This window comes from Malaya genurostris, chromosome 3 (assembly GCF_030247185.1).
Source record: "Malaya genurostris strain Urasoe2022 chromosome 3, Malgen_1.1, whole genome shotgun sequence".
NCBI classification, from domain to species: domain Eukaryota; kingdom Metazoa; phylum Arthropoda; class Insecta; order Diptera; family Culicidae; genus Malaya; species Malaya genurostris.
The window spans coordinates 13,786,351-13,813,759 of record NC_080572.1 but is presented as its reverse complement, the minus strand read 5'-3'; the positions used below and the strand labels follow the sequence as shown (position 1 = coordinate 13,813,759).

The 27,409-nt window shown below is 39.1% G+C and overlaps 2 protein-coding genes across 3 annotated transcripts; both read left to right on the top strand.

The window, feature by feature from the left end:
* Window positions 1–17,293: 17,293 nt before the first annotated feature.
* On the top strand, window positions 17,294–19,551 carry LOC131438157 (syntaxin-12). 2 transcript variants are annotated; one of them, XM_058607990.1, is made up of 6 exons: window positions 17,326–17,344; window positions 17,412–17,456; window positions 18,115–18,432; window positions 18,488–18,653; window positions 18,711–18,969; window positions 19,028–19,551. In XM_058607990.1, exons 3-6 carry the CDS (start codon window positions 18,167–18,169, stop codon window positions 19,204–19,206), a joined length of 870 nt encoding a protein of 289 aa, XP_058463973.1. In that variant the 5' UTR covers window positions 17,326–17,344; window positions 17,412–17,456; window positions 18,115–18,166; the 3' UTR covers window positions 19,207–19,551. The 2 variants fall into 2 exon arrangements, with proteins under 2 accessions (XP_058463972.1, XP_058463973.1); XM_058607989.1 differs by having other exon boundaries at window positions 17,294–17,456.
* A 299-nt stretch (window positions 19,552–19,850) lies between these two features.
* On the top strand, window positions 19,851–21,913 carry LOC131437125 (uncharacterized). Its single transcript, XM_058606290.1, has 2 exons — window positions 19,851–20,130; window positions 20,195–21,913. The coding sequence occupies exons 1-2, from the start codon at window positions 20,101–20,103 to the stop codon at window positions 21,761–21,763; spliced, it is 1,599 nt and encodes a 532-aa protein (XP_058462273.1). The 5' UTR covers window positions 19,851–20,100; the 3' UTR covers window positions 21,764–21,913.
* Window positions 21,914–27,409: the final 5,496 nt, after the last annotated feature.

Here is a 27,409-nt window from a genome sequence, read left to right as displayed (position 1 = left end):
TGACTAAGTTTCAACTAGTTTACTTGGAAACAAGTTATTTTCATGTTATGAAAAGATAAGTTATTTCAGTATGGCATTACAACGTAACGACAACTTATTTTTAGCTGACTTAACAACTAGTAGAAACTGCGCTTTTTGAGTCATGCAAGTGGTTAGATGTTAGTAACAATCACTCGAATATCTGGTTGCAAACTAGTCATAAACAAGCTAGCGTAACAAAAATTGTTACTTGGGGTGGATCGAGATGGATAAAGAGAGAAACATGATGCATGAGCACAGTCGAGATGGATAAAGAGAGAAACGCAGGAGCTCATTTTCTCCCAAACGAAGAAGTGCATGAGCACAGCCTCCCCCGAAGTATTGAGCTTAGCTTAGTTCCGGGGGGATCGAGGCAAGATGTCCAAGGTGTTTTAGTGGGTAAGGTTCAGCCAGTCCCACTAGCTGGTTCACAATAGCGGTAGCTTGACAACTACCGAAAGGTATTTCACCTTGTAAAAAAAAAACACACATATATTGCTCAGCTCGATGAACTGAGTCGAATGGCATATGACACTTAGGACCAATTTTTACTAGTCGACTTTTCATGTTATTTCATAACCTTTCTATACGAGAAAGGCAAAACTCACCCCCCATCAATTGCTTTAAAATCTACAAAGAGATGGTTATGGTATTAATCGACAAAGAGTTCTATTAATGGGTGCAGTCTGCTGAACGGAATCTTGTAGGCAGTATTGAGGAGAGCTACGAGTGTGCCTCAAAAGTTTTTACATTTAGGTCTGTGAACCATTTTGCAAATTGGGCACATGAAGTCATACAGACAATCCGAAGGTATTTCCAAATACAAATAATAATACCCCTAGGTCATAGGTGGTTTTATTAGTTTTGTTATTTTCGTGTTGTTCACTTGTCACTAGTGTTCAAACAATTCAATGTATACACATTCCTCTATAGTTTGTGAGAGCCAGTCAGTTTTCAAAACATTCACAAAAGGCGGAAGTTCACTTTACGCCAGTCATTGAAAGTATTTGACTAGTTATCCGTAGTTCAACCAATCTTTGCTATGTAAGGTACCGTATCTAGGCTTAGTCAGGATTGTACCTATCAAATACTCACTAAAACACCTTACGTTTCCAGCACTCTGACATTCGCATCTATGCGTCTTTTCTCCACCCATTCGGTAGGATGGGCGATTTTAAAGTGAGCATACCTTTTCCCTAGATATCCCTTTGACTTCTTATTACATATTTCACATATATGCAATACTTCCACGGTGACAATCGCTCGATGATTTTCATGCGTTTTCATGCCTAGCAATAAATATAGCCGTCTTGGCACTGAAAGACCGAAATCAGCATTTTGGCAAAAAAAAAATAGTTGATTTTGGTTAGTTATTTTTGAGACAACTAAAAAAATCCTACTTTTTCTAATTTAGATGTTTTAATTCTCATTCCTTTAATAATAATAATAAAATATTAGTTGAAATGCTATTTTTTAGATGAATTCACCAATTAAACGTGCTGTCATTTCCTAGCTAAGGCACACTCCATTTCCATTCAACTATTATTTTAGTTGAATTAGAGAAATGAAATGTTGTTTTTAACCAACATGAATGGTTGAATAGGCTTCTGCAATCTGCAGCTATATGGCGCACTGCACCAAAAAAACGTTAACACCGTAATGACTACTAGCCACTAAATGACGCACTATTACCGAAAAGAATTTTTCAGTCGCGGTTGTCTTTTCTATATTGGCAGGTATAAATACGATGTTGTATTGAAGGAAAAGACATAAACTAAACATAAACTTATTTTTAATTTTTTTTCTAAATCGCTGTTTTCATCATTTGACTTCGCGAAATCGATTCCCTCACTGAAAATTTTGAGCACTCGAAAAACAAAAACCGAATACAAGTTGTACACTAGACTGCGTGGCCCGGAAGGTGGACTTCGTTTGACATATACAAATAAAGTGCAACATTCGAAACTCACGTCATTGTTTCACGTAAAAACATTATTACGCACAATCGCATCAAATGCGCACAAACTCTGAATAAATGCACTTTCCACTAAGAGTTTACGGCATTTTTACATATCGGTTTAGGAATTTAAACATAGATATATCGTAACAAATGCGAAAAACATCAAAACAATTTGCAGTGTTCTTTGGCGAGACGCGCTATAGAATTCGTTGAATGCAATCGGTCTCTCAAAAATTTCTCCCTCAATAGCACCACGTTTGGCTAAAATATCGGCTCTTTCATTGCCTGGAATGGAGCAATGAGCCGAGACCCAAAGTATTGTGATTTGATAATTATTATTCAATATGTCGTTCAAGTATTGTTTCATTTTGCCCAAGAAAAACGGTTCATTTTTTCCAGCAGCGTTTGAGCGAATGGCTTCAATTGCACTCAGACTATCTGTGAAGAGAAAATAATGGTTTGGAGATAATGTGACGATTATACTCAAACTATAATGAACTGCTGCTAACTCTGCTGTATAAACAGATGCAGGTTCTTGAAGCCTAAATGAAGCCGAAACATTATTGTTGAACATACCAAACCCTGTAGCCTCTTCAATTCGTGATCCGTCCGTGTAAAACATTTTCTCAGAGTCAATATGCCTGAACTTACTTGTAAATATTTTAGGGATTTCCATCGAGCGTATGTGTTCCGGGATTCCGCGCACTTCACGCTGCATGGATGTGTCGAAAAAAAGAGTTGAGTCAGGGACATTTAGGTGTCACGGATAGGAATATATCTTGAAGGGTTGATTTCCTGTGACATATGGTTAAAATATACTGTCATGAATCTTGTTTGAGGTTGAAGCTCAACTAGCCTTTCGAAGTTAATAATAACCAGGGGATTCCGTACCTCACATCTTATTAGCAGTCGCGATGAAAGCTTCCAAAAACGATCTTTCAATGGAAGAACTCCCGCCAGAACTTCAAGGCTCATTGTATGTGTCGAATGCATGCAGCTTAAAGCAATTCGCAAACAACGATACTGAATTCGCTCAAATTTGATAATATGAGAGTTTGCAGCGGAACGAAAACAAACGCATCCATATTCCATCACTGAAAGTATCGTTGTCTGATACAATTTTATTAGATCTTCCGGATGAGCACCCCACTAAGATCCTGTTATTGTTCGAAGAAAATTTACTCTTTGTTGGCATTTTGTTATATAAATACGATGTTGTATTGAAGAAAAAGACATAAACGAAACATAAACTTCTTTTTAATTTTTTTTTTCTAAATCGCTGTTTTCTTCATTCGAAATCGACTCACTCACTGAAAACTTTGAGCACTCTGAAAACAAAAACCGAACACAAGTAATACACTGGACGGCGTAGCCCGGAAGGTTGGAAGATAGAAAAAACATCATTTGACACATACAATTAGAGTTCAACATTCGAAACTCACTTCACTCTTCCGCGTAAAAAAATTATTACGCACAATCGCTTCAAATGCGCACAAATTCTGAATAAATACACTTTTCGCTAAGAATTTACGTCATCTTTACATATCGGTTTAGAAAGCAGTTTCAATAAGACTGTCCTTCTTAGCTTTTTTAAGGATTGTTTTGCTTTGACACTTCTCATGAGTTGATGGTGATAGATAAATAGAAACAAATTTGCTGATTTTAATGACAAAATTACACAGTTCGAAAAAATCTTGTGATTTTATATCTTATAAGATGCACATAAATGGAGCGTCGTGTTTCACACAAATTTGTAGTCAAGAACATTTAAAATCGTGTGGTTTGAAAATTACATGGTTTGAATTCGAATAAAATTAAAAAAAACAAAAGATCGATAGCAACAGCGCGACTTGAACCCTAGAAATATCAGATCACAAACACATCGGTTTCTCGACTGAACTACTGAAGCCCTACTCTGTTCGTTGAATAATTGATACATTTAAAACCATACAGCGACACTAGGTAGCCGAGTGTAAATTACACTCGTAGTGTGAAAAATCTGTTCGAGTGGAGTATTGCATCATTGGAAAAATTGAGTAGTTGTGAATGTAATGTTGTGAATTGTATCGTATGTAGAATTATGTGACCTGAAAAAATCATAACTTGTTCTGTGTAGTTGTCAATGAGAATTTCGTGTTGGATTGAAATATTGCTAGTTTGTGTCCAGGATATGCAACCCAATAATCGCACTTGTTCGTATGTATCTCATTTTTTATCATTCAGTGGTACCTTCTCTGTTGCGATGCACAATAAACGCAAACACTACACAACACAATACATCACTTCTCGTGAGTGCGTACTTGCATGCGTACGTGCGTTCGGGTGGTGCGTGTACATTTTGCAACGCATTTTCCGCGTACTTGCACTCTAACAGGACCCCTTTGGCTTGTTGACATTAGCAGACCAAAAGAGGGAAGCATACCAGCTCGGTTCACCTTCTCGCGTTTATTCTGTCTGCGGCATGAGAGTTGTATGACCTGACTTGAAGTTGCATATTAAGTCAACTTATAAATCTAGTATATGGAATTGAAACTTTTTTTTTTTATTCAATATTATAATATAATTTTTAAGGCACACTGCTTAAGCTCTAAGATGCCAAGGGTATTTACTAATCTTAATTACGACTAACTTAAAACTAGAATAGTATCATTATGTAATGTAGCGGTAGCGGATTCTCGAGAAGCGATCGGTAGTGGCCGGTGAATTGAATGTTGCATGAGGGTCTTCCATATGCCGTTGGCGAAGATCCATGTTGGCCGCATCCTTCGGTCCGTGTGGGTCCGCGGGAAACACCCCCAGGCTACGAAGGCCCGGCGGGTGGCCCGCATGCTGGTTTTCGACTGGGGCGGCCTTCCGTGGACGATGATGGTGATGTTACGGAAGAGAATGAAAAAAAAATAAATATTGTGGAAACGGGGTAAAAAGGGGATGTGGGAACAAAATGTTTGAAAACGATAAAGATCTAATTAGTTGCCATCGAGATGGTGAAGAGACAGGGAAGGGGTAACGAAAAAGTTAGTGACAAAAAAAGATCTTGTTAGTTCCAATGAAGATGGTGGACAGGGACGGGGATCGAGAGAATCAGGCGGATGTTAGTGTCGAACCTGTAGGTGGAGTTTATACTTTCTTAACGAGGGATAACACATTACACTTGTATATCAATGTGTTTAAGGTACTGGTATATGAAAAGCATATATAAACTATCCCGACTCGCCAACACATCCCGAACCGGAACCTCAGGCGGTCTACCTCGGGCCTTAAGGGATTCCAGTAACTTCGACCTGGCGTCACGATACTCTACGCACGACCACACGACATGCTCGATGTCCTGATAACCGTCGCCACAGGTGCAGAGACCGCTCTCCGCAAGCCCAACACGCCGGAGATGTGCGTTGAAAGTGTAGTGATTTGACATGAGCCGCGACATAACACGAATGAAATCGCGACTCACGTTCATCCCCCTGAACCAAGGTTTCGTCGATACCCTAGGGATAATGGAATGTAGCCATCGTCCCAGTTCGCCATTGCTCCATGAAGTTTGCCAACTTTCGAGAGTTTTCTGACGAGAGATACTGAAAAATTCATTGAAGCAGATTGGTCTTTCATAAATATCACCTTCTAATGCGCCCACCTTAGCCAATGAGTCTGCCTTTTCATTGCCTGGAATGGAACAATGCGAAGGGACCCAGACTAACGATATTAAATAAGACCGTTCAGATAAAGTTCGCAAGTGTTCCCGTATTTTCCCCAGGAAATATGGGGGATACTTTCCTGGCTTCATTGCCCGGAGAGCTTCTATTGAGCTTAGACTGTCCGTGACAATGTAGTAATGGTCTTTGGGCAAGGTTTCAATGATCTCAAGGGTGTACTGAATAGCAGCTAATTCTGCGACGTAAACTGAAGCCGGATCATTGAGTTTGTGAGAAGCGGTGATGTTTTGATTGAAGATGCCGAAGCCTGTGGACATGTTGATGTTTGAACCGTCAGTGTAAAACACCTTTTCACAGTTGACTGTTCTAAATTTATTATAAAAAATATTTGGGGCCACTTGAGGGCGCACGTGATCCGGGATTCCACGAATTTCTTCTCTCATGGAAGTGTCGAAAAACACAGTAGAATCAGAAGTATCCAAGAAATGAGCACGATTGGAAACAAACGAAGAAGGATTAATATTCTGAGCCATGTAATCAAAATACAAGGACATAAAACGGGTCTGAGAATTGAGCTCGACAAGCCTTTCGAAGTTTTCAATCACCATCGGACTCAAGATGTCGCATCGGATTAGCAATCGATATGAGAGATCCCAGAATCGGTTTTTCAACGGTAAGACGCCCGCGAGCACTTCGAGACTCATCGTATGAGTCGACTGCATGCAACCTAAGGCAATACGCAAACAACGATACTGAATTCTTTCCAGCTTGATGAAATGAGTGTTCGCCGCGGATCGGAAGCAAAAGCATCCGTATTCCATCACGGACAATATCGTTGTTTGGTATAACCTGATCAGGTCTCCTGGGTGGGCACCCCACCATAATCCGGTTATTGTACGAAGAAAATTGATTCTCTGTTGGCATTTTTGTTTCAGATACCTAATGTGACATCCCCAGGTGCCTTTGGAGTCGAACCAGACCCCGAGATATTTAAATGTGAAGACCTGAGCTATGGTTTCACCCCCTAGTTGAAGCTGTAATTGTGCTGGTTCTCGCTTCCTTGAAAATACAACCAGCTCAGTTTTCTCCGTAGAGAACTCGATACCCATTTGAAGAGCCCATGTCGACAAGTTGTCGAGGGTATCTTGCAATGGTCCTTGGAGATCGGCAGCTTTGGGTCCTATAATAGACACAACGCTGTCGTCGGCAAGTTGTCTTAGCGTGCAAGATGTGTTGATACATTCATCAATGTTGTTCACGTAAAAGTTGTATAAAAGGGGGCTTAAGCATGAGACCCATGTAACTGAATCGTATTGTCGACAAATCACCATGCGCGAAATACATGTATTTCTCGGACAACAGATTATACAAAAAGTTATTCAAAATTGGTGAAAGACCATGCTGATGCAACTTCTCAGATAGGATGTTTATGGAAACTGAATCAAAAGCCCCCTTGATGTCTAGGAAAACTGACGCCATTTGTTCTTTACGAGCAAATGCCATTTGAATTTCGGTTGAGAGCAACGCAAGACAATCGTTCGTTCCTTTGCCCCTGCGGAAACCAAATTGTGTATCTGAAAGTAAGCCATTAGTCTCGACCCAATTGTCTAGACGAAACAGAATCATTTTTTCGAACAATTTCCGGATACAGGAAAGCATAGCAATCGGCCGATACGAATTGTGATCGGAGGCTGGTTTCCCTGGTTTTTGAATGGCAATAACTCTTACTTGTCTCCAGTCATGTGGGACAATATTATCCTCAAGAAGCCTATTGAATAAATTCAATAAGCGCCTTTTGGCAGAGTCAGGCAAATTTTTCAACAAGTTGAATTTGATTTTGTCTAACCCCGGAGATTTATTGTTACACGATAAAAGCGCAAGTGAGAACTCGACCATCGAAAAAGGTGTTTCGTTTCTGTTTGATGAAGCGACGCGCATGATTGTCTGTTCCGGAACAGAGTCAGGACATACTTTTTTAGCGAAATCGAATATCCAGCGGTTAGAATATTCCTCGCTTTCGTTTGTGGTGTTTTTGTTGCGCATTCGTCGGGCTGTGTTCCAAAGAGTGCTCATTGATGTTTCTCTCGATAATCCGTCTACGAATCGACGCCAATAACCGCTTTTCTTCGCTTTAATCAAGCTTTTCATTTTAGCGTCTAATGCCGCGTAGTTTCTAAAATTATCAGGTGTTCCGTTTTTCCTAAATTCGACAAATGATGAAGTTCTCTCCGCGTTTAATTCTGAGCACTCTTTGTCCCACCACGGGTTGGGGGGACGGATGTTAGTTTTCGCGCCGGGTACACGTTTCGTCTGAGCTTGAGTCGCGGTGTCGAGAATCAAGCCAGCCAAAAACGTGTACTCTTCCTCCGGAGGAAGTTCTTGTGTTGTTTCTAGATTCTCAGATATCAAATTTGCGTAGCATTTCCAATCAATGTTTCGTGTGAGGTCATACGAAACATTGATTGTTTCCGATGGTCTTAATCCGGTGGCGATTGAAATTACGATAGGCAGATGATCGCTACCGTGGGGATCAGGGATTACCTTCCACGTGCAATCCAACCGTAGCGATGTCGAGCAAAGGGATAAGTCTAGCGCACTTGGTCTTGCTGGTGGTGCAGGAATTCGTGTCATTTCTCCCGTATTCAAGATTGTCATATTGAAGTTGTCGCAGATATCATGGATCATAGTTGATCTGTTATCGTCGTGAAGACAGCCCCATCCCGTACCGTGTGAGTTAAAGTCTCCTAAAACCAACGTCGGTGCGGGAAGAAGCTCTATGATATCATTGAGCCGCCGATGCCCAACCGAGGCTCTTGGGGGAATGTAGATGGAAGCAATGCAAAGGTCCTTGCCTTTGATTGTAACATGACATGCGACAACTTCAATACCTGGTATCGAGGGGAGGTTAATGCGATAGAAAGAATAGCACTTTTTGATCCCCAAAAGTACTCCTCCATAGGAATCATCTCGATCCAGACGAATAATGTTAAAATCGTGGAAGTTTAAGGGTATTTCAGAAGTTAGCCAAGTTTCGCACAATGCAAATGCGTCACATTTCAGATTATTTACTAGAAATTTGAAAGGATCTATTTTTGGGATGATACTTCTACAATTCCACTGTATAACAGTGATTGTATCCGTGACCTCGGTGGGTGTCTTAGCCATCGAAGGATACGATCGCTGAAAGAAGGGGCCATTTTGCAGTCAACTGCTTCAAGAATGTTTTAACTGTAGGAATAAAAGCCATTATCAGGCTTTTAAGAGGTTCAGAAATATTGAAAGTAAACATGATCCAGTCCACAATATCAGAGAATTTAACAAACCCAGTATTTGGTAAATTTTCTGACTGATCTTTAGGGACTTTCGGGGGTTTTGAAGTCCCAGGAAGTGATGGAAATTCTTGCTCGGAATTTAATTTTCCAAGGCCTGGAGCTTTTTTCTCTTGTTTTTTGCCATCACTACCAGTTGTTGTAATTTTTCGAAACCCATCAGAGGACATCTTCAAACCCTTACTAGGGAGCTTTTGAGAAGATTTATTTCTTCTCTTTCTAATTGATGAGCTATGAGGGACAGCCGAAGATGTACCTTCGAGGGGGTCATCATATTCGCTCTCGTCAGTTGACAAGTAAGCGTAAGGATTTTCGGTAGGTGGCGTAGCACATTTCAACATTTCCGCAAAAGAGCGTTTGGAATGTTGCTTGAGTGAACGCTTCATTTTATCTTTACGCAATTTGTACACGGGACAATCAGAGAGGTCATGCGGCCCCTCCTTACAGTAGAGACACTTTTCATTGTCTCCACTGCAGGAGTTATCCGCATGACTCCCTCCACACTTTATACACCGGGATTTATTGCAACAATGGGATGCTGTATGTCCCAATTGTTTGCAATTGGTGCAGTTCATGACCCGCGGCACAAAAAGACGAACAGGTAAACGGACTCGGTCCAGGAGGACGTAATTAGGCAAAGCCGAGCCAGCGAAAGTCACCCGATACGAGTCTGATGGGATATAGGACTTAGTCCCATCCTCAGCGGTCGATACTGAACGCAATTGCTTGCAGTCCAGTATCTTAACGTTCTTGAGTAGGGGGTTTTTAAAACCGCCTGCCCCATGCTTAAGAACGTCCTCGCAAGTCAGACTCGGATCGGTGATCACGCCGTCTATCTCGACTTCGCGAGCTGGTACGTATACGCGATACTCCCGCGTGAAATGCTCACTTTGAACGATCTCATTAGCCTGTTTTGCACTGGCTAACAAGACCCTAAGCTTGTCCGGGCGTACTTTCTCAATTTTTTGTACAGTATTGTATCGCGAGGACAGGTCTTCAGAAAGTCTTAGAAGGTTCAATTTTTTACCGTTGGCTTTGGTCCGGATGTAAACCGCATATGGTCCGGCCGGGAGTGCAAGCCCATCGGGATAGCTTCTAATGCGAGATTTATTGCCATCAGAAGCATCCATTTGATCATCTAGGGGAAGGTCAGGCAATTCTGTGCCTTTTGTCATGGCACGGAAATGTGTCCGTGCGGGTAAATATTAGGGGGCAATAAAAATCTAATGGTACTGAACAACAGGGAAAAAGAAAAAAAATACTTAGCTTTAGCTCTCGAAGGGTGATCGGCCGACAAGGCCCGGTCCTAGGCAACCGGTGAATATTCCAGTTCAATAAAGTGCAAAAAACCTCTTTGAGGAAAAAGCACTTTGTTTTTAGTCTCTCACTACACTGTCCAATGAAACGTTTCTCTTTTTATCACTATAAATATTTATCACTGTTTCTAATGTATATATGTAAACGATATACGCGCAGCGCCCAGCTGGCGCTGGCTAACGGTACCACACGCAGTGCTGCTTTACACAAGCTCACAGTCGGCCTTGAGAACGGATTAATTAGAACTATCACTCGACCGCACTGATGCAGACAATAGAATACGGAATGACCTTGATAACGGAATAAAACAATTCACCACGCGATTGGAGAAAGCAGAATTTACGTCCGATCGATCCGATAGTCACGGCACGAATGGAATTGAAACTTGATTGTGGTTGAAAAACCATTCATATTAAATTTCGTCTTTACATATTTTTGTGAACCACGAAGATATAAAAAATAAATGCTCATTGAAACTCTCATTCTTTAACCATAATCTGTTGAGATAGCGTTCAACATCATTTCATTGTAGAATTTGCCAGCATCCCACCGTAACTTTTTACAGAAAGCATACCCAAGTAACATTTTTAATATTATTAAATACTTGTAGCTGTCTTCAATGCTACATAATAAATCTTGGAATAAAACTTTAAACTCCACGAAAACCTACTGAAAACCTCTATAAGAGCATGTTCCTGCAAAGTGGACCATTCTTCATAAGGTTTATAAATCAAAATGAAGAATCAGCATAAACCTGCTTTAAAACTCCAAATTCAAGAAAATTTTGAAACCAGCTTTACGATCAACATTAAATTTCTTTGGATGGAATGAATTCCGCTATGAATAAACTGTCGTTTTGATGATATTTTTCTTGACTATGTGTGTCATGTCTACTTTGAATGCAATCAGTAAGAATATATTATATTTTAATTACGAGTTTGAGACCTTTTCCGAACGTAAAAACTTTATGCGCTTTTATTTTTATTGTGAATGTAAGGATAAAAATAAGAATTATAACTAATCGCCTTGAAATAAATGCGGTTTTTGCGAAAGTCTCCATGATTTATGAAAATTATTTTTTGTGATTCATCGTCATTTTTGTATAAAACTATTCTGTGGCGACAAAACTTGTGCATACGATCTGAAAATGAATCATGAAAGTCCAACATATTTCCTCGTTTTTGCATTTCGAAGTTTATTTGATGTCAATAAATGCTACGATATAGAACATCATAATGGCGGCCATGAAATTCCTTTTAATGCAAATTGCACTTAACCTAAGAAGCAATAAATCAAATAGCCTACAACTAATGTGTCATAAATGTACTTTAGAGCTCTCAAATTTACTCTGAGTTAAATTGTCATAGAATAAACACGCACACACACAAAACTAGATTTAGGAAAGAATTTAACTGGCAATAATGTTTTAAAGAAAATGTTTGAAAGCAATATTAAGAGTGTTTGCATGGTTTTATTCTAGTGCAAATTGTTTTATTTTTATTTTATTTTTAGTGTAGGTAAAGGGTTTTATAGAAGCTTTGAAAACTATGATATTACTGGTTAAAAGAGACACTTATTATAGTTGTCATAAAACAGGTAGTGATTGAAAAATCAATTGCAAAACTCCCATAAATTATAATCAAAACTATAAGGCATTCGAATTGTTACTTGGGTATAGCGCCATTCTGACAAATGTCAAGTGTGTTTAATAGCAGCACGTTCTTTTTGTGCCGAATACCAAAGCAAACAGGCGCTTTTACTTTTTGATGTGCTCAAAACAAATTCTCGGTTGATTTTCCAGAAGGCCGTAACAGCAAGTGGCGGTTTCTCTTTGTTCACTCTCTGTTTCGATTATTGTGATTTGATCTAAAAAGATTTTCTTGGATTTCACAGTTATGTTTGGAAGTCGAACGTTTCGAGCATCATTCTATGCAAAGAGTTGAGTGATAAACGTGTAAACCGCTTGGTAATTAATAGAAGAGAAAGTAAACAAAGAGAAACTGTCACTTGCTGTTACGGCATTCTGGAAAATCAACCGAGAATTTTAATTGCATGAAAATCAACACAAAAGTTTTCTCTGACTTTTTCATAGTATCATAAATTGAAGAGCATCAATGGAAAAGATGAGTGGATTGAATATTTATTAGGTGAAATCGATCTATTTCGTGATTTAATACCGGATGCTATCAAAATTTTCGCAACCAAAGATTTGTTTTGTCATTTTCAAAATGTCTACCGATTTCGGTTACTGGCACCCCATTTTTTTTCGACAAATCGTGAAAAATTGTCAGTGATATGCAGGCTGCTGTTGAGACAAAGCAAGCCAATATTTTGGTCAAACATCTAGCTGCTCATACAATAGATGCTCCGGCTAAGAAAAAACGTAGAAGACCGGCCAAATCCAAATCATCAACCAAGAGAGCATATGCAAAGTCACTATTAGACAATGAAGACTTTTGTCCAAAACGCCTCCGAAAAGAATAAATTCCGGTTTTTCTTTGAATAATTGCATTCTTTACTTACATTAGATGCTCCGGCTAAGAAAAAAACGTAGAAGACCGGCCAAATTAACACCAAAGGTGCCACAATCCAAATCATCAACCAAGAGAGCCTAGGCAAAGTCACCATTAGACAATGAAGACTTTTGTCCAAAACGCCTCCGAAAAGAATAATTTTCGGTTTTCTTTTGAATAATTGCATTCTTTACTTACATTTTTCCTAAATTTCTTGGGGTGCCGGTAACCGACACCTTTTTTTAAATTTCAAAAATTTATCACTTTTACTAAATCGATAAAAAGTTTTTTCAATCAAATCAATCAATTAGTTTTTTTTTTCAATCAAATCAATCAACTTAGTACCTTATTAGCTAGGGACTTTAGCTTTCCATTGATGTATAAATGTCCGTATAATGTGCACTAAGTCAGACGTTATGAGCTTAAAATAAAAGGGTGTCCTTACAGATTTTTTATACAGAGTAATACAGATTTTCTCTGAAAATATATGGCATCTCTGATACAGAATTAGGCTCTCTGACAGCTCACTTACAACCACAAATGCAAATAAGATTGGTTTGTTTTCATCAGGAAACGCATGCATTAAACACGATTCAGACGATCAATAAACTTCGGTCGACGTCCAGATTAATTTATGAATTATTTTAGCCGAATATTGCTCACGTATCCGACGTTAAAATGATCCGTGAACTTGACGTAGTGTCCTTTCAGATTAATTGCATACTATTAATGTTATTTTTTCGTAATCGTTCCATGCAGGTGATAGTCGCTTGATGCTGCGTGTGAATCGCTTTTACATATTGTTTTGTTTTCATCAGGAAACGTGTTGGCCACCCATTTTTCAGTAGGACCGCCGCTCATTTTTCACCGGGCATAGAAACCTCAATACAGATTTGATACAGATTTTACCGGCCCTCTGTCACGACACCATCTTGATGTGATCAATATCGAAACTTCAAAATCAGCTGATTGCAACGTAAACAAACAAACAGTAATACATTTGTTTTACGCGTTTACCTTGTTTAGTGCACGAAAATTAGTGAATTTTTGGTCGACTCTCTCACAATAACTTGTCGGTTTACCTAAAATACAGCAGACAGTGTTTTGGGACATCAAGTGGAGATAATTTTCACAATTTGAGAGTCGCGATGAGTATCAAAACATCGCAGTGTTTGGGGCTCGAAACGCGAGGGGCTCAACGTAATCGGTATACTTTCAAATGGCTGGTGCTCACATACCGGTGTCAGCTGGGTGGATTTTACAGACAGGGTTGCAAACAGGGATGCCAGGTCATTTTTTTTCCAAAAATCTGTGATCAAGCCAAAAACCTGTGTGAAAATCTGTGCCTGTTTCCCGTACTATAACAGCAGATCGGAATGAATTTGGTGAGCAAAAAAAAAAATAAAAGGTCTCACTACCACAACACGCTCTGTACTTTTTGGCGCTAAACTGTGATTGATTTAAAAAATCTGTGCAAATCTGTGATTAATTTCAGAATCTGTGAAAATCTGTGATCATTTTCAGAAATCTGTCAAAATCTGTGCCATATTTAAAATCTGTGCAGAAAGTTGAAAATCTGTGAAACACAGATTAATCTGTGAACCTGACATCCCTGTTCTGTATGCGTACACTGAGAGAAATACTATAGTAGCCGTAACCTGTTTGTCATGGTTATTTCAACTATATGCTTAAATATTAACAACGACCATGGTATGAGATTATTCACTATCTGTATTGTATGAAGTATTAGATAACAAAGACTATAACTTAAGAAGACTATTTGTATTTATGACTTTTCTGGTATGGTCATTCTAACAATGGTTGTCATCTCAAAACTAAGAACAAATAGATAAAATAACCATCACAAGGAAGGTGAAATCGCTCATGAAATATTTGAGAATCGAAGTAGTTATTGCTACCATGTCAGTATATTCTTCTTTACAATGTACAAATGTTACCATGAGTACATATATAGTTGGCTAGAAGATTGTGAAGTTTGAAAACACTATTCATATTGTTCAAATGAACAGAATCCATGTGATAACTACATGACCGTACACTAAGAAAAGAACCATAGTAACCGTAACCTGTTTTTCATTGTCATTTCAACTATACGCTTAAAAAGTGTCAACAATCATGATATATGACTATTCACCATTTGTATTGTATAAATTACTAGACAACAAAGATTACGACTTGACTAAACTATTTGTATTTATGACTTTTCTGGCATGGTCATCCTGACAATGGTAGTCATCTCAAATATAAGAACAAATAGTTAAAATCACAATTTCTAGTAAGGTGAAATTGCTCTCGAGCCTTGATATATATGAGAAGCGAAATAGTTATTGCTACCATGTAAATATGTTCACAATATAATAATGTTACCATAAATAGATACATGGTTTAAAAGACGATTATGAAGTTTGAAAACACTATTCATGTAGTCCATATCAACAGAATTTATGTAGTAAGCACATTATCGTATAGTGTTTTTCAACCTACTATGTATTACATTTGTGCTGACTATACAAATTGTCAATGAACAGGTGTACTGTTATTGTCACATAAAGTTACAATTTAGTAGAAAATTTCGTACATGGGTAACACATCAGTGATGGATTTGAACAAAATATTCTATATTGTGACTGTGTACTTTGGTAGGTCTTGCAGGTAGGTAAAGTTTGTAGCCTTCATAGTTTCCGTCGTTGAAATTCAATTTTTCAACAATTTTTCCGGCAACGGTTATGTTTTCTAGTGAAATCAACATCTCGTATACGGTTTATTATTCATTATCGGTCGCTGTAGAAACAACATCAAGCGATTGATGAAAAGGAAGATTATCATTTGATTCCCGGATTCAATTCGCTCGATTCCGACGGAAAATCGCAGGTGGGTATCGAGGTTTGCATCTGGACTTGGCTAATAATTTCTTTCCTACTGCCAATTCCTGCTTCAGGAAAAACTCCACCGGACAGAGCCTTGGATCAACTGATGCTATCAAGCAATTCTAAGCAATATTTCACCAGGTATATTATCATTTGATTTGATGCGAAAATAAAATAGAGTTTAATGAAATTATTTTGTTGTTCTTATTTTAGAATTTAAATTCATAAAACTTTTCAACATTAGCTCATGTTTTGCTGATCTTCAGCATTGTTGAATCAACCACTGCTTTTAGTTTCAAAATAACTAGAAGTGAAATGTTGTAAATACCATGACTCTGGTTGTAGCAAAAACTACAATATAAAAAAAATATTCGGTCATGGTTAGGCTAACCATCTCAATCGTATTAGTTATTCATACAATACACTGTTCAATATTACTATTCTAGAGCCGATACCATTCATAGTAAACATGAACTTGACTATTGTTGAAATCATCTGATTTCATAGTCGGCTGAAAACCACTATACGCTCATGGTCAAGTTGGCCCTCTATATAGTAACAGTTACCATACTATTTTTCTGAGTGTAGGTAAAAATCTGTTTAATAAAGATAAATCCCCGCATACGCATGGCTGCCAGATGGCTGACTAAACGCTGCCAGCTGGAAAAATATGGCTGGCAGACATTCTGGTGACCGGCTGCTTCACCGCTGCCAGGAATACAACTCAAACGATACAACCGTATCCACCAGGATTTTTCCACATTGAAATCTTTGACATTTTCAGCGAAGGTGAGAAGATAAAAACGCTCGGCTAACTTGGATACAGGCGACTTTGTTTTGTCAAATTGGATTTGACAACCGTAACTGAATCAATTTTGGTAGCCTTCTGGTGGCCATGGCTGCCCAGGTAGCCAAAACGCTATGCGGGTCTGTATACATGGCATCTCTGGTCTGAAGATATTTCTCGGTTGGTTTTTCAAAAGGGCGTATAAGCAAGTGACAGTTTCTTTTTGTTTACTTTCTCTTCTATTAAATACCAAGCGGTTCCCACGTTTATCACTCAACTCGTTGCATGAAATGATACCCGAAACTTTCGACTTTCGAACAGAATAGTGATATCAAAGATAATCTTATTAATCACATCACAATAATCGAAAGAGAGAGTGATTAAAGAGAAACTGTCAGTCGCTTATACGCCCTATTGAAAAATCAACCGAGATTTAAAATTTTTACCTGGCGAATGACACAGGGATGCCAGGTTCACAGATTAATCTGTGTTTCACAGATTTTCAATTTTCTACACAGATTTTAAAAATGACACAGATTTTCACAGATTTTTAAACGATCACAGATTTTCACAGATTCTGGAATAAATCACAGATTTTCACAGATTTTGGAAATCGAGCACAGTTTAGCACCAAAAAGTACAGAGCGGTTGAGGAAAAAGGTACAGAGCGTGTTGGTAGTGAGACCTTTTTTTTTGCTCACCAAATTCAATTCGATCTGCTATTATGGTACGGGAAACGGCCACATATTTTCACTGACAGGTTTTTGGCTTGATCACAGATTTTTGAAAAAAAAAGCCTGGCATCCCTGGGATGACAGCTGTGTGATGATAATAAGTAGATTATGACAGTGATATATATTATATTCGAGATTATTAAAAAGTGTACAACTAAAATTAACATAATTTTGCGACTTTTTCCGCAATTATAATTATATTTTATTCTCACCAGGAAGTGTCGTTTCACTATTACACCAAGGATATAAATTTGTTACATGTAAGTGAAAAATAATGATTGCTAGTTGAATTGACGAGTATTTGTTCTAGAAGTAGACTCATAAAACTCTGACTCATTCAGTGTGTTCAGCCCAGCCTACTACTTTACAGAGAATATAAAAACATCACTTTGTCTTGTTGATATTAATGTGACTTTACCTCCACAAAGCGACTGTTTCGATGAATGGCCAACTCAAAGGTCCTTTAAAAAAAATAGAAATGAGATGAAATTGGAGCAACATTGACTAAGAAACTGTTAACCCAAAAATTACTGAAGTGCAATATATACTGTAATTTGTATGCGACAGGATAATGTTTGTATCATGGAACAAAATACCAAATAAATAATGAATCCGCTTTATGTAGAACGATGAGTTTTTCTCATAAACAACCTGTAAGGATTTGAGTATTCCCTTAAATATTGATTAGGCATTATCTAAAAAGGCCATATTGACAATAAGTTTAATGAAATGATATATACCCACGTACTAACTTGTACAGATTTTTTTTTATTGCTGGATTATTCAGATTAGTTTTTCTTTACTGGTTAACAGCAGTTATGCTTTAGAATATTAATCGTCTAAATTACATGTTCAACTCACTGCTTTGTAGAAGGTAAGACCTTCACAAGTTTATAATCATGTTTCCGTTTTGCCTAGCACGCGGTAAGTGTTATTCAATTGGAAGATCATTCCTGTTACATTCTATCGGATGTCACGGGAGGGAACTGGATTGTCTCGCAGCGGCAGTGGCAGTGTGCCACGCGATTACGGAGCGACAAGTAGCAGTGCAGTTACCAATATGCCAACCACAGCGGACGCCAGTAACTTCGGGGGGTTTAGCCCTACTGAGTTCATTTCGCTCAGTGAATCCATTGCGGCAAATACGATCTTTGTGAAGCAAAGTTGGCAGTTTCTGGAGAAAGCTAACAGGACCGTTGGTACACAGAAGGATAACCAAACGCTACGGGATAAAGTGTGAGTGAGCTTTGAAATAGTTTAGCATATTTCCCCTATGTTCGGTTTGTTTCAGTCACGATATTCAAACTGGAACGAATCTAAGGATATCAACCACCAGCAAAGATTTACAGCGACTGACACTAGTCGTACGCAGAGGAGACAAGCAACAGAAGCTGCAGGTCGAGAAGTTGACTTCAGATTTCACTCATGTGGTGCAAATGTACTACAAAAGTCAGCAAGTACGATATCGATGCGGATACGGTTACTGTTTAGTCATTCCATCACTTTGTTTTTAGGTCATTGCCGCAAAGATGAAACAAGTTTTGCTGGTTAATGCTTCACAGCAGGATGATATGAATGCATCCGGCTTTGCCGATGGCCAGGATCAACTTCTTCAGCGACAGCAGCAACAAGTACAGCAAAGCCTCCAATTCGAGCAAGACATGATGTTGGAGCGAGAGACGCGATTCCGTCAGATAGAAGCGGATGTGCTCGACGTTAATAAGATCATGAGAGAATTGAGCAGTCTCACTAATATGCAGCGGGAAATTGTCGGTAGGATTATTTAAAAAAAATTAAACCCTAAATATTTATGTAGCGTGTTTGTTTTTAGACACCATCGAGAATACTATTGAACATACGGTAATGAATGTTGATTCTGGCACAACAGAGCTAGCTAAAGCAGCCGAATATCAAAATAAATATCGTCGTAAAGTCATCTATCTCCTAATACTGGCTGTGATACTGGGATTGGTTGTTACGGGCATAATTGTTTCCAGGCTCAAAAGTTAAGCCTCGTACGATTTCTAAAAATAATGATTGGTCTACTGTTTTATATTATGTCAATAACCCCAGTACTTGTTTCTGTTTATATCAACGTGCAGTATGTATAAAAGTTATTTTATAAATTTTGTAAGCCTCGAATTTAACCAACTTAGAATAAGAATTATATCCAACCAGAAATCAAATTTAATTTCCCAAAACGCAAAAAATACAAATAGAATCCAACGTAGACACTAGATCTTGATCATTTTCTTTCTAAAGCCATTAGGTTTGTTGATATGCTCTAAGCAGATGTTTCTGCTACTTAAAAAACACTTATTTTTGGATCGAAGTCTTTTCAGACGTGCCAAAAAAAAACGCTTATTCGCTTGTATTATTTAATAAATGTGTTTTTTCACATACTAGAAGTTTTCGCTTCAAACCAAAACTAACTTCAACGCTAAATGCTCAGAACAACTTCACAGTTGGAACCCATAAGCGATTGCTGGGCCGCTCGAAGTGCATCTGCAAGCGGAATGTTACTTCATGGATTTTTTCAAAACGGTAGTTGAAGTTCTTACACACGATGAAAACCTTACTGGGATGTCGGTTTTCTGTGGTACAACATCTCATTGCTACAAAACAGTACTGTTGCGCATGATCCGAACGGAGTGTCATTACTATGTTCCATTGTTCCTCTGTACTAGACTTTGTCGTTGTTTGTTTATCTCCAAAATGAAATGAAATAAACTTTGGTTGTTATATTTATATGAAAAAACAGTAGTTCCTGAGACATAAACAATTCATCCAGTGCCTAATGTAGACCGGCACTTGATTGCAACGGGAAGTCAGCAACAGTTGAAATCATTCTACTATAAAACAAACAGAATGACGATCTGCTTCACCTATTTTACGTTGTAAGAAATGTCCGACTTCGAACTCTTACCCTTTGAGGTGAGTATTTCCGATTCAACCAACATTGATGAGCATATCAGTATAGTTGATTTATTCCTTTCAGATTTGCTGTTTGATTTTTGACTTTTTAAGTGTCGCAGATTTGAAAAATGTATCTCTTACTTGTCGTCGTTGGTGTCATATCGTATTTTCCGATAGATACATTCGACGGTTCATGCTCAAAATTAATTTGCATCGATCGGATATTTCTAAGGTAGTGAAATCGACAGGATCGTCTGCCGTGACCGATCATTCGCGTGTTTATGAGCCCAGTTCCTTTTCCTGTTCACTCTACCAACGATGTCGAATGAATAAAACGAAATCCAAATGTGAACTGCGCCAGATGTCGCTGGTGCTACGACGCTCTTGTCGTCACTACACTAATATTACTTTCGTGTGCGACAACCGAAGTGAGTTCACGGATAACGTTTTCAATGTAATATTGAATCTCCTGAGACCAAGTGGTTTAGAACGTGTAGAGCTATTGAAAATTATTCTTTCCTCCAATTTAAACGTTCTGGTTACAATACTGAATAGTGCCATAAGGAACATGATAAGGTTGAAGAGTTTTCATTTAATTTACGATCCGCAACGTAGGCTACAATGTGGAGATCAAGTAAGACCATGCGTAGTCATCGAAAGTTCAACAATCACGCACATTGAGCTAAAGTCAGTTATCCCAGAGCAAATAAAAGTACCCAAACTGAACTCATTGGATGTTAGTTTACAACCTGGGATAGCAGCTATAATTGAAAGTGTTGCGAACCATTTAACGACTCTGCAGCTTCAACTAGATTGCACCTCGGTAAACTGCGGTGAGGAAGAGATCTACGCTCTTTCACTTGAACGTTTAAAAGTGTTGAAACTTAGCAGAGGTACCATGAATGAGTTCAGCTTCCCAATCCCTGTTAGCTCCAATAGACCAGGACTTAAACTACGTTTCTTTCGGCATTTGAACAAACTGGAGAAGCTTATTCTAGAGGAAAAGTACACAGCAGAAAATATTTTTCTCGCCATATGTGAAACTTCGCTCAACCTCGTAGAACTCAAAATTGATCACCTCAAGGTTATCAACTGTACTGTTTTGGATAGACTGTCGCTTTTGCAAAATCTCAAGATACTGGCTTTGCCTAACATATATTCATCGCATGAGATCTCTTTTCACTACGTTTATCTGCCGAAACTAGAAAGTCTTCATCTGGAGATATTTAAAGATTCCTCTTATTCGTTCAGCAAATTCGTCAATCTTAAACGTCTGATAATCGGGTCGTATTCGTCGCAGGCTCCGGAAGTGATTGATATTGTTTCGATGTACATTCAACAATTGCGCGAGTTACGGTTATACTTTCTTGATTATGCTGGTGTTCCATCGCGAACATTCCGCAAGTTAGCCTACCTAGGACAACTACGGAGATTGGAACTAATCAAAGGTCATCTGCGACGGGATGTATTTGGTCGATGCCCTCCGGGGTTGAGTGAGCTGGAATCGATCGTGTTCAACTGCTGCCAACTGGATACGGAGCAGTTCGATGGACTCCGTGAGAGATTCCCCAAGTTGAAAGATGTTCGATTTGAGGATTGCCTGGTACGCGGTCAAATGCCGTATTCGGAAGTAAGGCTGAGTTATCGTTAAGCTTGTCAATGTTAAGCGCAAATTTCCTAGATTTTATCGTTAATATAATTTTGTTGAAGCCAAACGTTGAGATTATGTATGTGTATTCATTGATAAGGAAAAGCAGGTAAAAAAATGGCCGGATTCTGGAACATGGGTTTTAGACTTCAAATAGGCGAATCAATTGTGACATGGTGGGTCTCGTAACTCACGCATTTTCAATTCAGCTTAGCATGTTGGTGTCTATTTGAGCATTGTGAAGCCTTATTCAAACGTACCAATAGCGATGCCAACTTGAGGAAGTATTGTCAATTTTCAGTATCGTCACGCCCTCGTCAATGCGTCCATTCGTCCATTCCATTTAACGGCCCTTACACGAGACAATATTATTGACAATACTTTTGATCGTAAAGCAGCCCTTACACGTGACAATATTATTGTCAATCCAAAGTATTGTCAATACCGTCAATCCAATTGGCTTGGTAACTTGAGTCCGCGTTTTTCGAAAAAATCAATCGTTTGGAGCTTTAAATATTGCAACTGAATATTGTAACATTGAGAGAAAAGGTCATTGTACATATTTATGTCCCGTTTACACTTCTGCTGGCTGCCAGCATGCTGGTGTCAGTGTACTGCCTGTTGTGGTATTAGCTTGCCCCTCGTTGGGTGCTTTCTCATTTACGTATCTGAGTGTGCTCTCTCTCGTTTTATACGATCAGTCAGTCAGTAACGCACAGTCAAAGAGGAAAGGCCTGATATTTGAATCGTTTATAAATAAAGTTAAAGACTATTAAACGTGTCTTTTGATTAATAGAACATGGTGTCAGAAGCTATCGCGTGCTTCGTGTTATACTTTCGGCGACAGTAAAGTGAAATCGCATCAGAAAGTTGAATAAGTTTGTGGAGAGAATCAGTCGCATCGGGTTGGCGGCCATTTTTGTTTCTCGTGCAAAAAAAATTCGAAGTGATTTAGAAAGAAAAATCTACGTACCGGGTGTGATTTTTTTTGTGTGATTTAAAAGTAGTGGCAGTCTTCATCGATATGGATGCCAACCAGTTCAAGATGTTCATGGAGCATCAAACCAATGTGATACGTCAGATGATGCAATCAATGCAAGCATCGGTAGGAGCTGCGCAATTGCAGCAACAAGTGCAGCAGCCTAGTGCTGCCAGTGTGCAAGTTCCCCAGCCGTCTCCATTATCGTTAGTGGGGGATATGGAAGAGAACTTCGAGTTCTTCGAAAAGAGTTGGAACGATTACTCTAAAGCCATCGGCATGGATCGTTGGCCCCATGAAGATGATGCACAGAAAGTCAGCTTTCTGTTAACAGTTGTAGGCGAGGCAGCTAAAAAGAAATATTTTAATTTCGATCTTACTGCGGAGGAAAAAGCGAATCCTCAGTCAGCGCTACGTGCCATAAAAGAGAGAGTGGTGACAAAACGAAATATTATTGTAGATCGATTAGATTTTTTCTCAGCAGTGCAGACCAATCAAGAAACAATTGACGATTTTCTCACTCGTTTGAAAATAATGGCTAAATCTGCCAAGCTTGGACAACTGGAAACTGATATGATAGTATACAAGGTGGTAACGTCAAATAAGTGGCAGCATCTAAAAACAAAAATGTTAACTATTGCTGACATAACATTGCCAAAAGCAGTCGATTTGTGTCGCGCAGAAGAGATAACTGCAAAGCGTTCGCAAGAACTAGGTGTTTTGGTACACGGTACTGAAGTGAATAAAATTAAACGGTCGAAATTTCACTCGAAATCATCGAAAGCTTTACGATGCAAGTTTTGCGGTGATAGCCACGAGTTCGTAAAAGGCGTTTGCCCTGCATTTGGGAAAAGATGCTACCGTTGTAAGGGTAAAAACCATTTGGAAAAGGTGTGTCGAGCTGGTGAAAAAGTTAAAAATCGCAAATCAAAACGTCGAATCAAAGAAGTGAAAGAAGAGTGTTCTACAGAGGATGAATCGTCTTCGGAAAGTGAACAAACATCCGACGAAGGTGAAGAAGAGTATGAGATCGGGAAAATTTTTGACAATTCCGACCACGGAGGTAGTGTACTTACAGAGCTGGAATTAAAATTCGGAAAAATATGGAAATCAGTGCTTTGTGATATTGATACCGGAGCAAACACGAGTCTAATAGGCTACACAAGTCTGCAAGAGTTGTCAGGAAATCGGAAACCACCACTATTATCGTCATCATTTCGTCTTCAGAGTTTCGGTGGCAATCCAATTAATGTGCTAGGGCAAGTGAAGATTCCGTGCAAAAGATCGGGGAAAAAATATCGACTGGTACTGCAGGTTGTGGATGTAAATCATCGTCCTCTGTTGTCCGCCAGAGTCTGTCGAGAACTTGGCTTGGTAAAGTTCTGTGAAACAGTAAGCTTTGGTGAAAGAAACGTGTTGTTAGAAAATTGTTTGAACATTTATCGTGTCAAAGCTCAGAGTATCATGGAAAAACATTCGGATCTGTTCATAGGTTACGGTAAATTCCCGGGTACAGTTACGCTGGAAATCGACAGTAGTGTTCGAGGATCAGTTCAGCCTCCGCGGAGAGTGCCTATAGCAGTGCGCGACAAACTAAAGCAAGAACTGGAATCACTGGAAAGTGATGGAATAATTATTAAAGAAGAAATGAATACAGAGTGGGTTAGTAATTTAGTCATAGTGCAAAATTGTAAGTCCGATTCGGGAATTCGTATATGTCTGGATCCGGTGCATCTCAATAAAGCTTTGAAGAGACCGCATCTTCAGTTCACGACATTGGATGAAATTCTTCCGGAGTTGGGAAAGGCTAAGGTGTTTTCCACAATTGATACCAAAAAAGGGTTTTGGCATGTCGTTCTGGACGAAGCAAGCAGTAAGATGACTACCTTCTGGACACCATTTGGCAGGTACCGTTGGACTCGACTGCCATTTGGTATAGCCTCTGCTCCAGAGATATTTCAGCCGAAACTGCAACAGGTCATCCAAGGACTAAAGGGTGTTGAATGCTTAGCTGACGATTTGCTGATCTACGGTTCCGGCGATTCGTTAGAAGAAGCTTTAGTAAATCACAACCAGTGCTTACAGCAGCTGGTGGGTCGTCTTCAAGATAACAACGTAAAGTTAAACAGATCAAAAATGAAACTTTGTCAAACCTCTGTAAGGTTTTATGGTCACATATTGACAAATCAAGGCTTACGACCGGATGAAACGAAAATTGCGGCTATCAAGAACTTTGCTACCCCTTGCAATCGAAAAGAGGTACATCGATTCGTGGGAATGGTGAATTATCTGAGTCGATTCATTCCGAACCTCAGTGCTAATCTGACAAATCTTCGCAAGCTTATCTCCGAGACTACCCCATGGCAGTGGACGGTAATAGAAGAAAAGGAATTTGAAGCAGTAAAATCGTTGGTTTCGGATATCAGAACACTTAAGTACTATGATGTGACACAAGAACTTGTAATGGAATGTGATGCTAGTTGCTATGGTTTAGGTATTGCAGTCTTCCAAGACAACGGAGTTATTGGTTATGCTTCTCGAACGTTGACTAGCACAGAGAAAAACTACGCTCAAATCGAAAAAGAGCTACTTGCTATTGTTTTTGGATGTGTTCGGTTCGACCAACTGCTGGTCGGTAACCCGAGGGTTACTGTGAAAACTGATCACAAACCATTGATCAGTATTTTTAAGAAACCACTCCTATCAGCACCTCGACGTCTCCAGCATATGCTATTGAATCTGCAACGTTACAACTTGATTATCGAATACGTTACGGGGAAGGAGAACGTTGTGGCGGATGCTTTGTCCCGAGCACCATTGGTTAACGGAAATGATTTGGAAAAGTTCGAAAAACATAACATCTTCAGTGTACAGGAAGATATGGAACAGTTGAAACTCAGCAACTTTTTGAATATTTCCGATGCAAGGCTTTGCGAGGTTATGGAGGAAACTGAAAAGGACTGCTCTATGCAGAAGATCATTGATTACATTCAGTATGGTTGGCCTCGTTCAATCGATCGGATACCAGATGACGTAAAAATTTATTTCAATTATCGCAGTGAATTATCTACACAGGATGGACTCGTCTTCAGAAACGATCGCATTCTAGTACCGTTTAGTCTCCGAAGAAAACTTGTTGATTGCTGTCATATAAGCCACAATGGAGTAGAAGCTACATTGAAGCTGGCAAGGGCGAATTTATTCTGGCCAGGAATGACAGTACAAATAAAAGACGTTGTGAAAGAGTGTGCAATCTGTGCTAAATTTGCTGCATCTCAGACGAACCCTCCAATGCAGAGCCATAAAATTCCTGTTTATCCGTTTCAGATGATTTCGATGGATATGTTTTTTGCGGATTACAAGGGTCTTAAGCGAAAATTTCTAATTACGGTAGATCATTATTCAGATTTCTTTGAAATAAACCTACTGAAAGATCTTACGCCCGAATCTGTGATAAGTGTGTGCAAGGAAAATTTCGCCCGATATGGAATTCCGCAACTGGTATTGACCGACAATGGTACAAACTTTGTGAATCAGAAAATGTTACAGTTTGCTGAAGTGTGGAGCTTTAATCATGTCACGTCTGCACCCCATCACCAACAGGCAAATGGAAAATCAGAGGCTGCCGTTAAAATCGCAAAACGTCTTATTAAAAAAGCCGAAGAGAGCGGAACAGAGTTTTGGTACGCTCTGTTACATTGGCGGAACATACCCAACAAAGTTGGATCCAGCCCGGTAGCACGATTATTTTCTAGAGCAACTCGATGTGGAATACCAACCAGTGCAAGTAATTTGCAACTGAAAGTTATGGAAAATGTTCCATCTGCGATCGAACATAACCGGAAGCGGTCAAAATATCACTATGATAAGAAATCAAAACCATTACCTGAACTTCAGCCAGGATCGCCCGTTTATGTTCAACTACATCCGGAGACTTCAAAGCTATGGACTCCTGGAAAAGTTTCAAATCGTTTGTCCGATAGATCTTATTTGATAAACGTAGACGGAACGGAATATCGAAGAAGTCTTGTTCATTTGAAGCAGCGTAAGGAACCCGCAACGCAGCAGCAGTATTCATCGCCATCCAAACACGTCACTCAACCAATATCGCTTGACAAGGAAATTGAAATAGAAGTCCAACGTCCAACGAAGTTACAAACAAAACCTACTATTATACAACCTCAAATCACAAGAGAAGAAAATACGTCTGAATCTGAAAGGAACTGCTCACAGTCGAAGATCATTCGTCCGCAACGTATCAAGCGTCTACCGGAGAAACTCAAAGATTTTTATCTCAAGTAATATTATTTTTTTTTTCTTAGAGTAAGGAGGATGTTGTGGTATTAGCTTGCCCCTCGTTGGGTGCTTTCTCATTTACGTATCTGAGTGTGCTCTCTCTCGTTTTATACGATCAGTCAGTCAGTAACGCACAGTCAAAGAGGAAAGGCCTGATATTTGAATCGTTTATAAATAAAGTTAAAGACTATTAAACGTGTCTTTTGATTAATAGAACACTGCCCTCTAAGGAAAAAAACGTTCAACGGTGATCCTTCGTTGGTCTAATACTTTGGATCATTGGACCACAGTTTTTTCCTAAGAGGGCAGTACACTGACAACAGCATGCTGGCAGCCAGCAGAAGTGTAAACGGGGCATTAACTGTTTCCTCTCT

Coding starts and splice junctions, on each gene's coding strand:
- LOC131438157 (XM_058607989.1), top strand. CDS start 18,167: ATGTCACGGGAGGGAACTGGATTGTCTCGCAGCGGCAGTGGCAGTGTG. Junction 18,654..18,710: donor TGTACTACAAAAGTCAGCAA/GTACGATATCGA, acceptor CTTTGTTTTTAG/GTCATTGCCGCAAAGATGAA. Junction 18,970..19,027: donor TATGCAGCGGGAAATTGTCG/GTAGGATTATTT, acceptor GTTTGTTTTTAG/ACACCATCGAGAATACTATT.
- LOC131437125 (XM_058606290.1), top strand. CDS start 20,101: ATGTCCGACTTCGAACTCTTACCCTTTGAG. Junction 20,131..20,194: donor TCGAACTCTTACCCTTTGAG/GTGAGTATTTCC, acceptor TATTCCTTTCAG/ATTTGCTGTTTGATTTTTGA.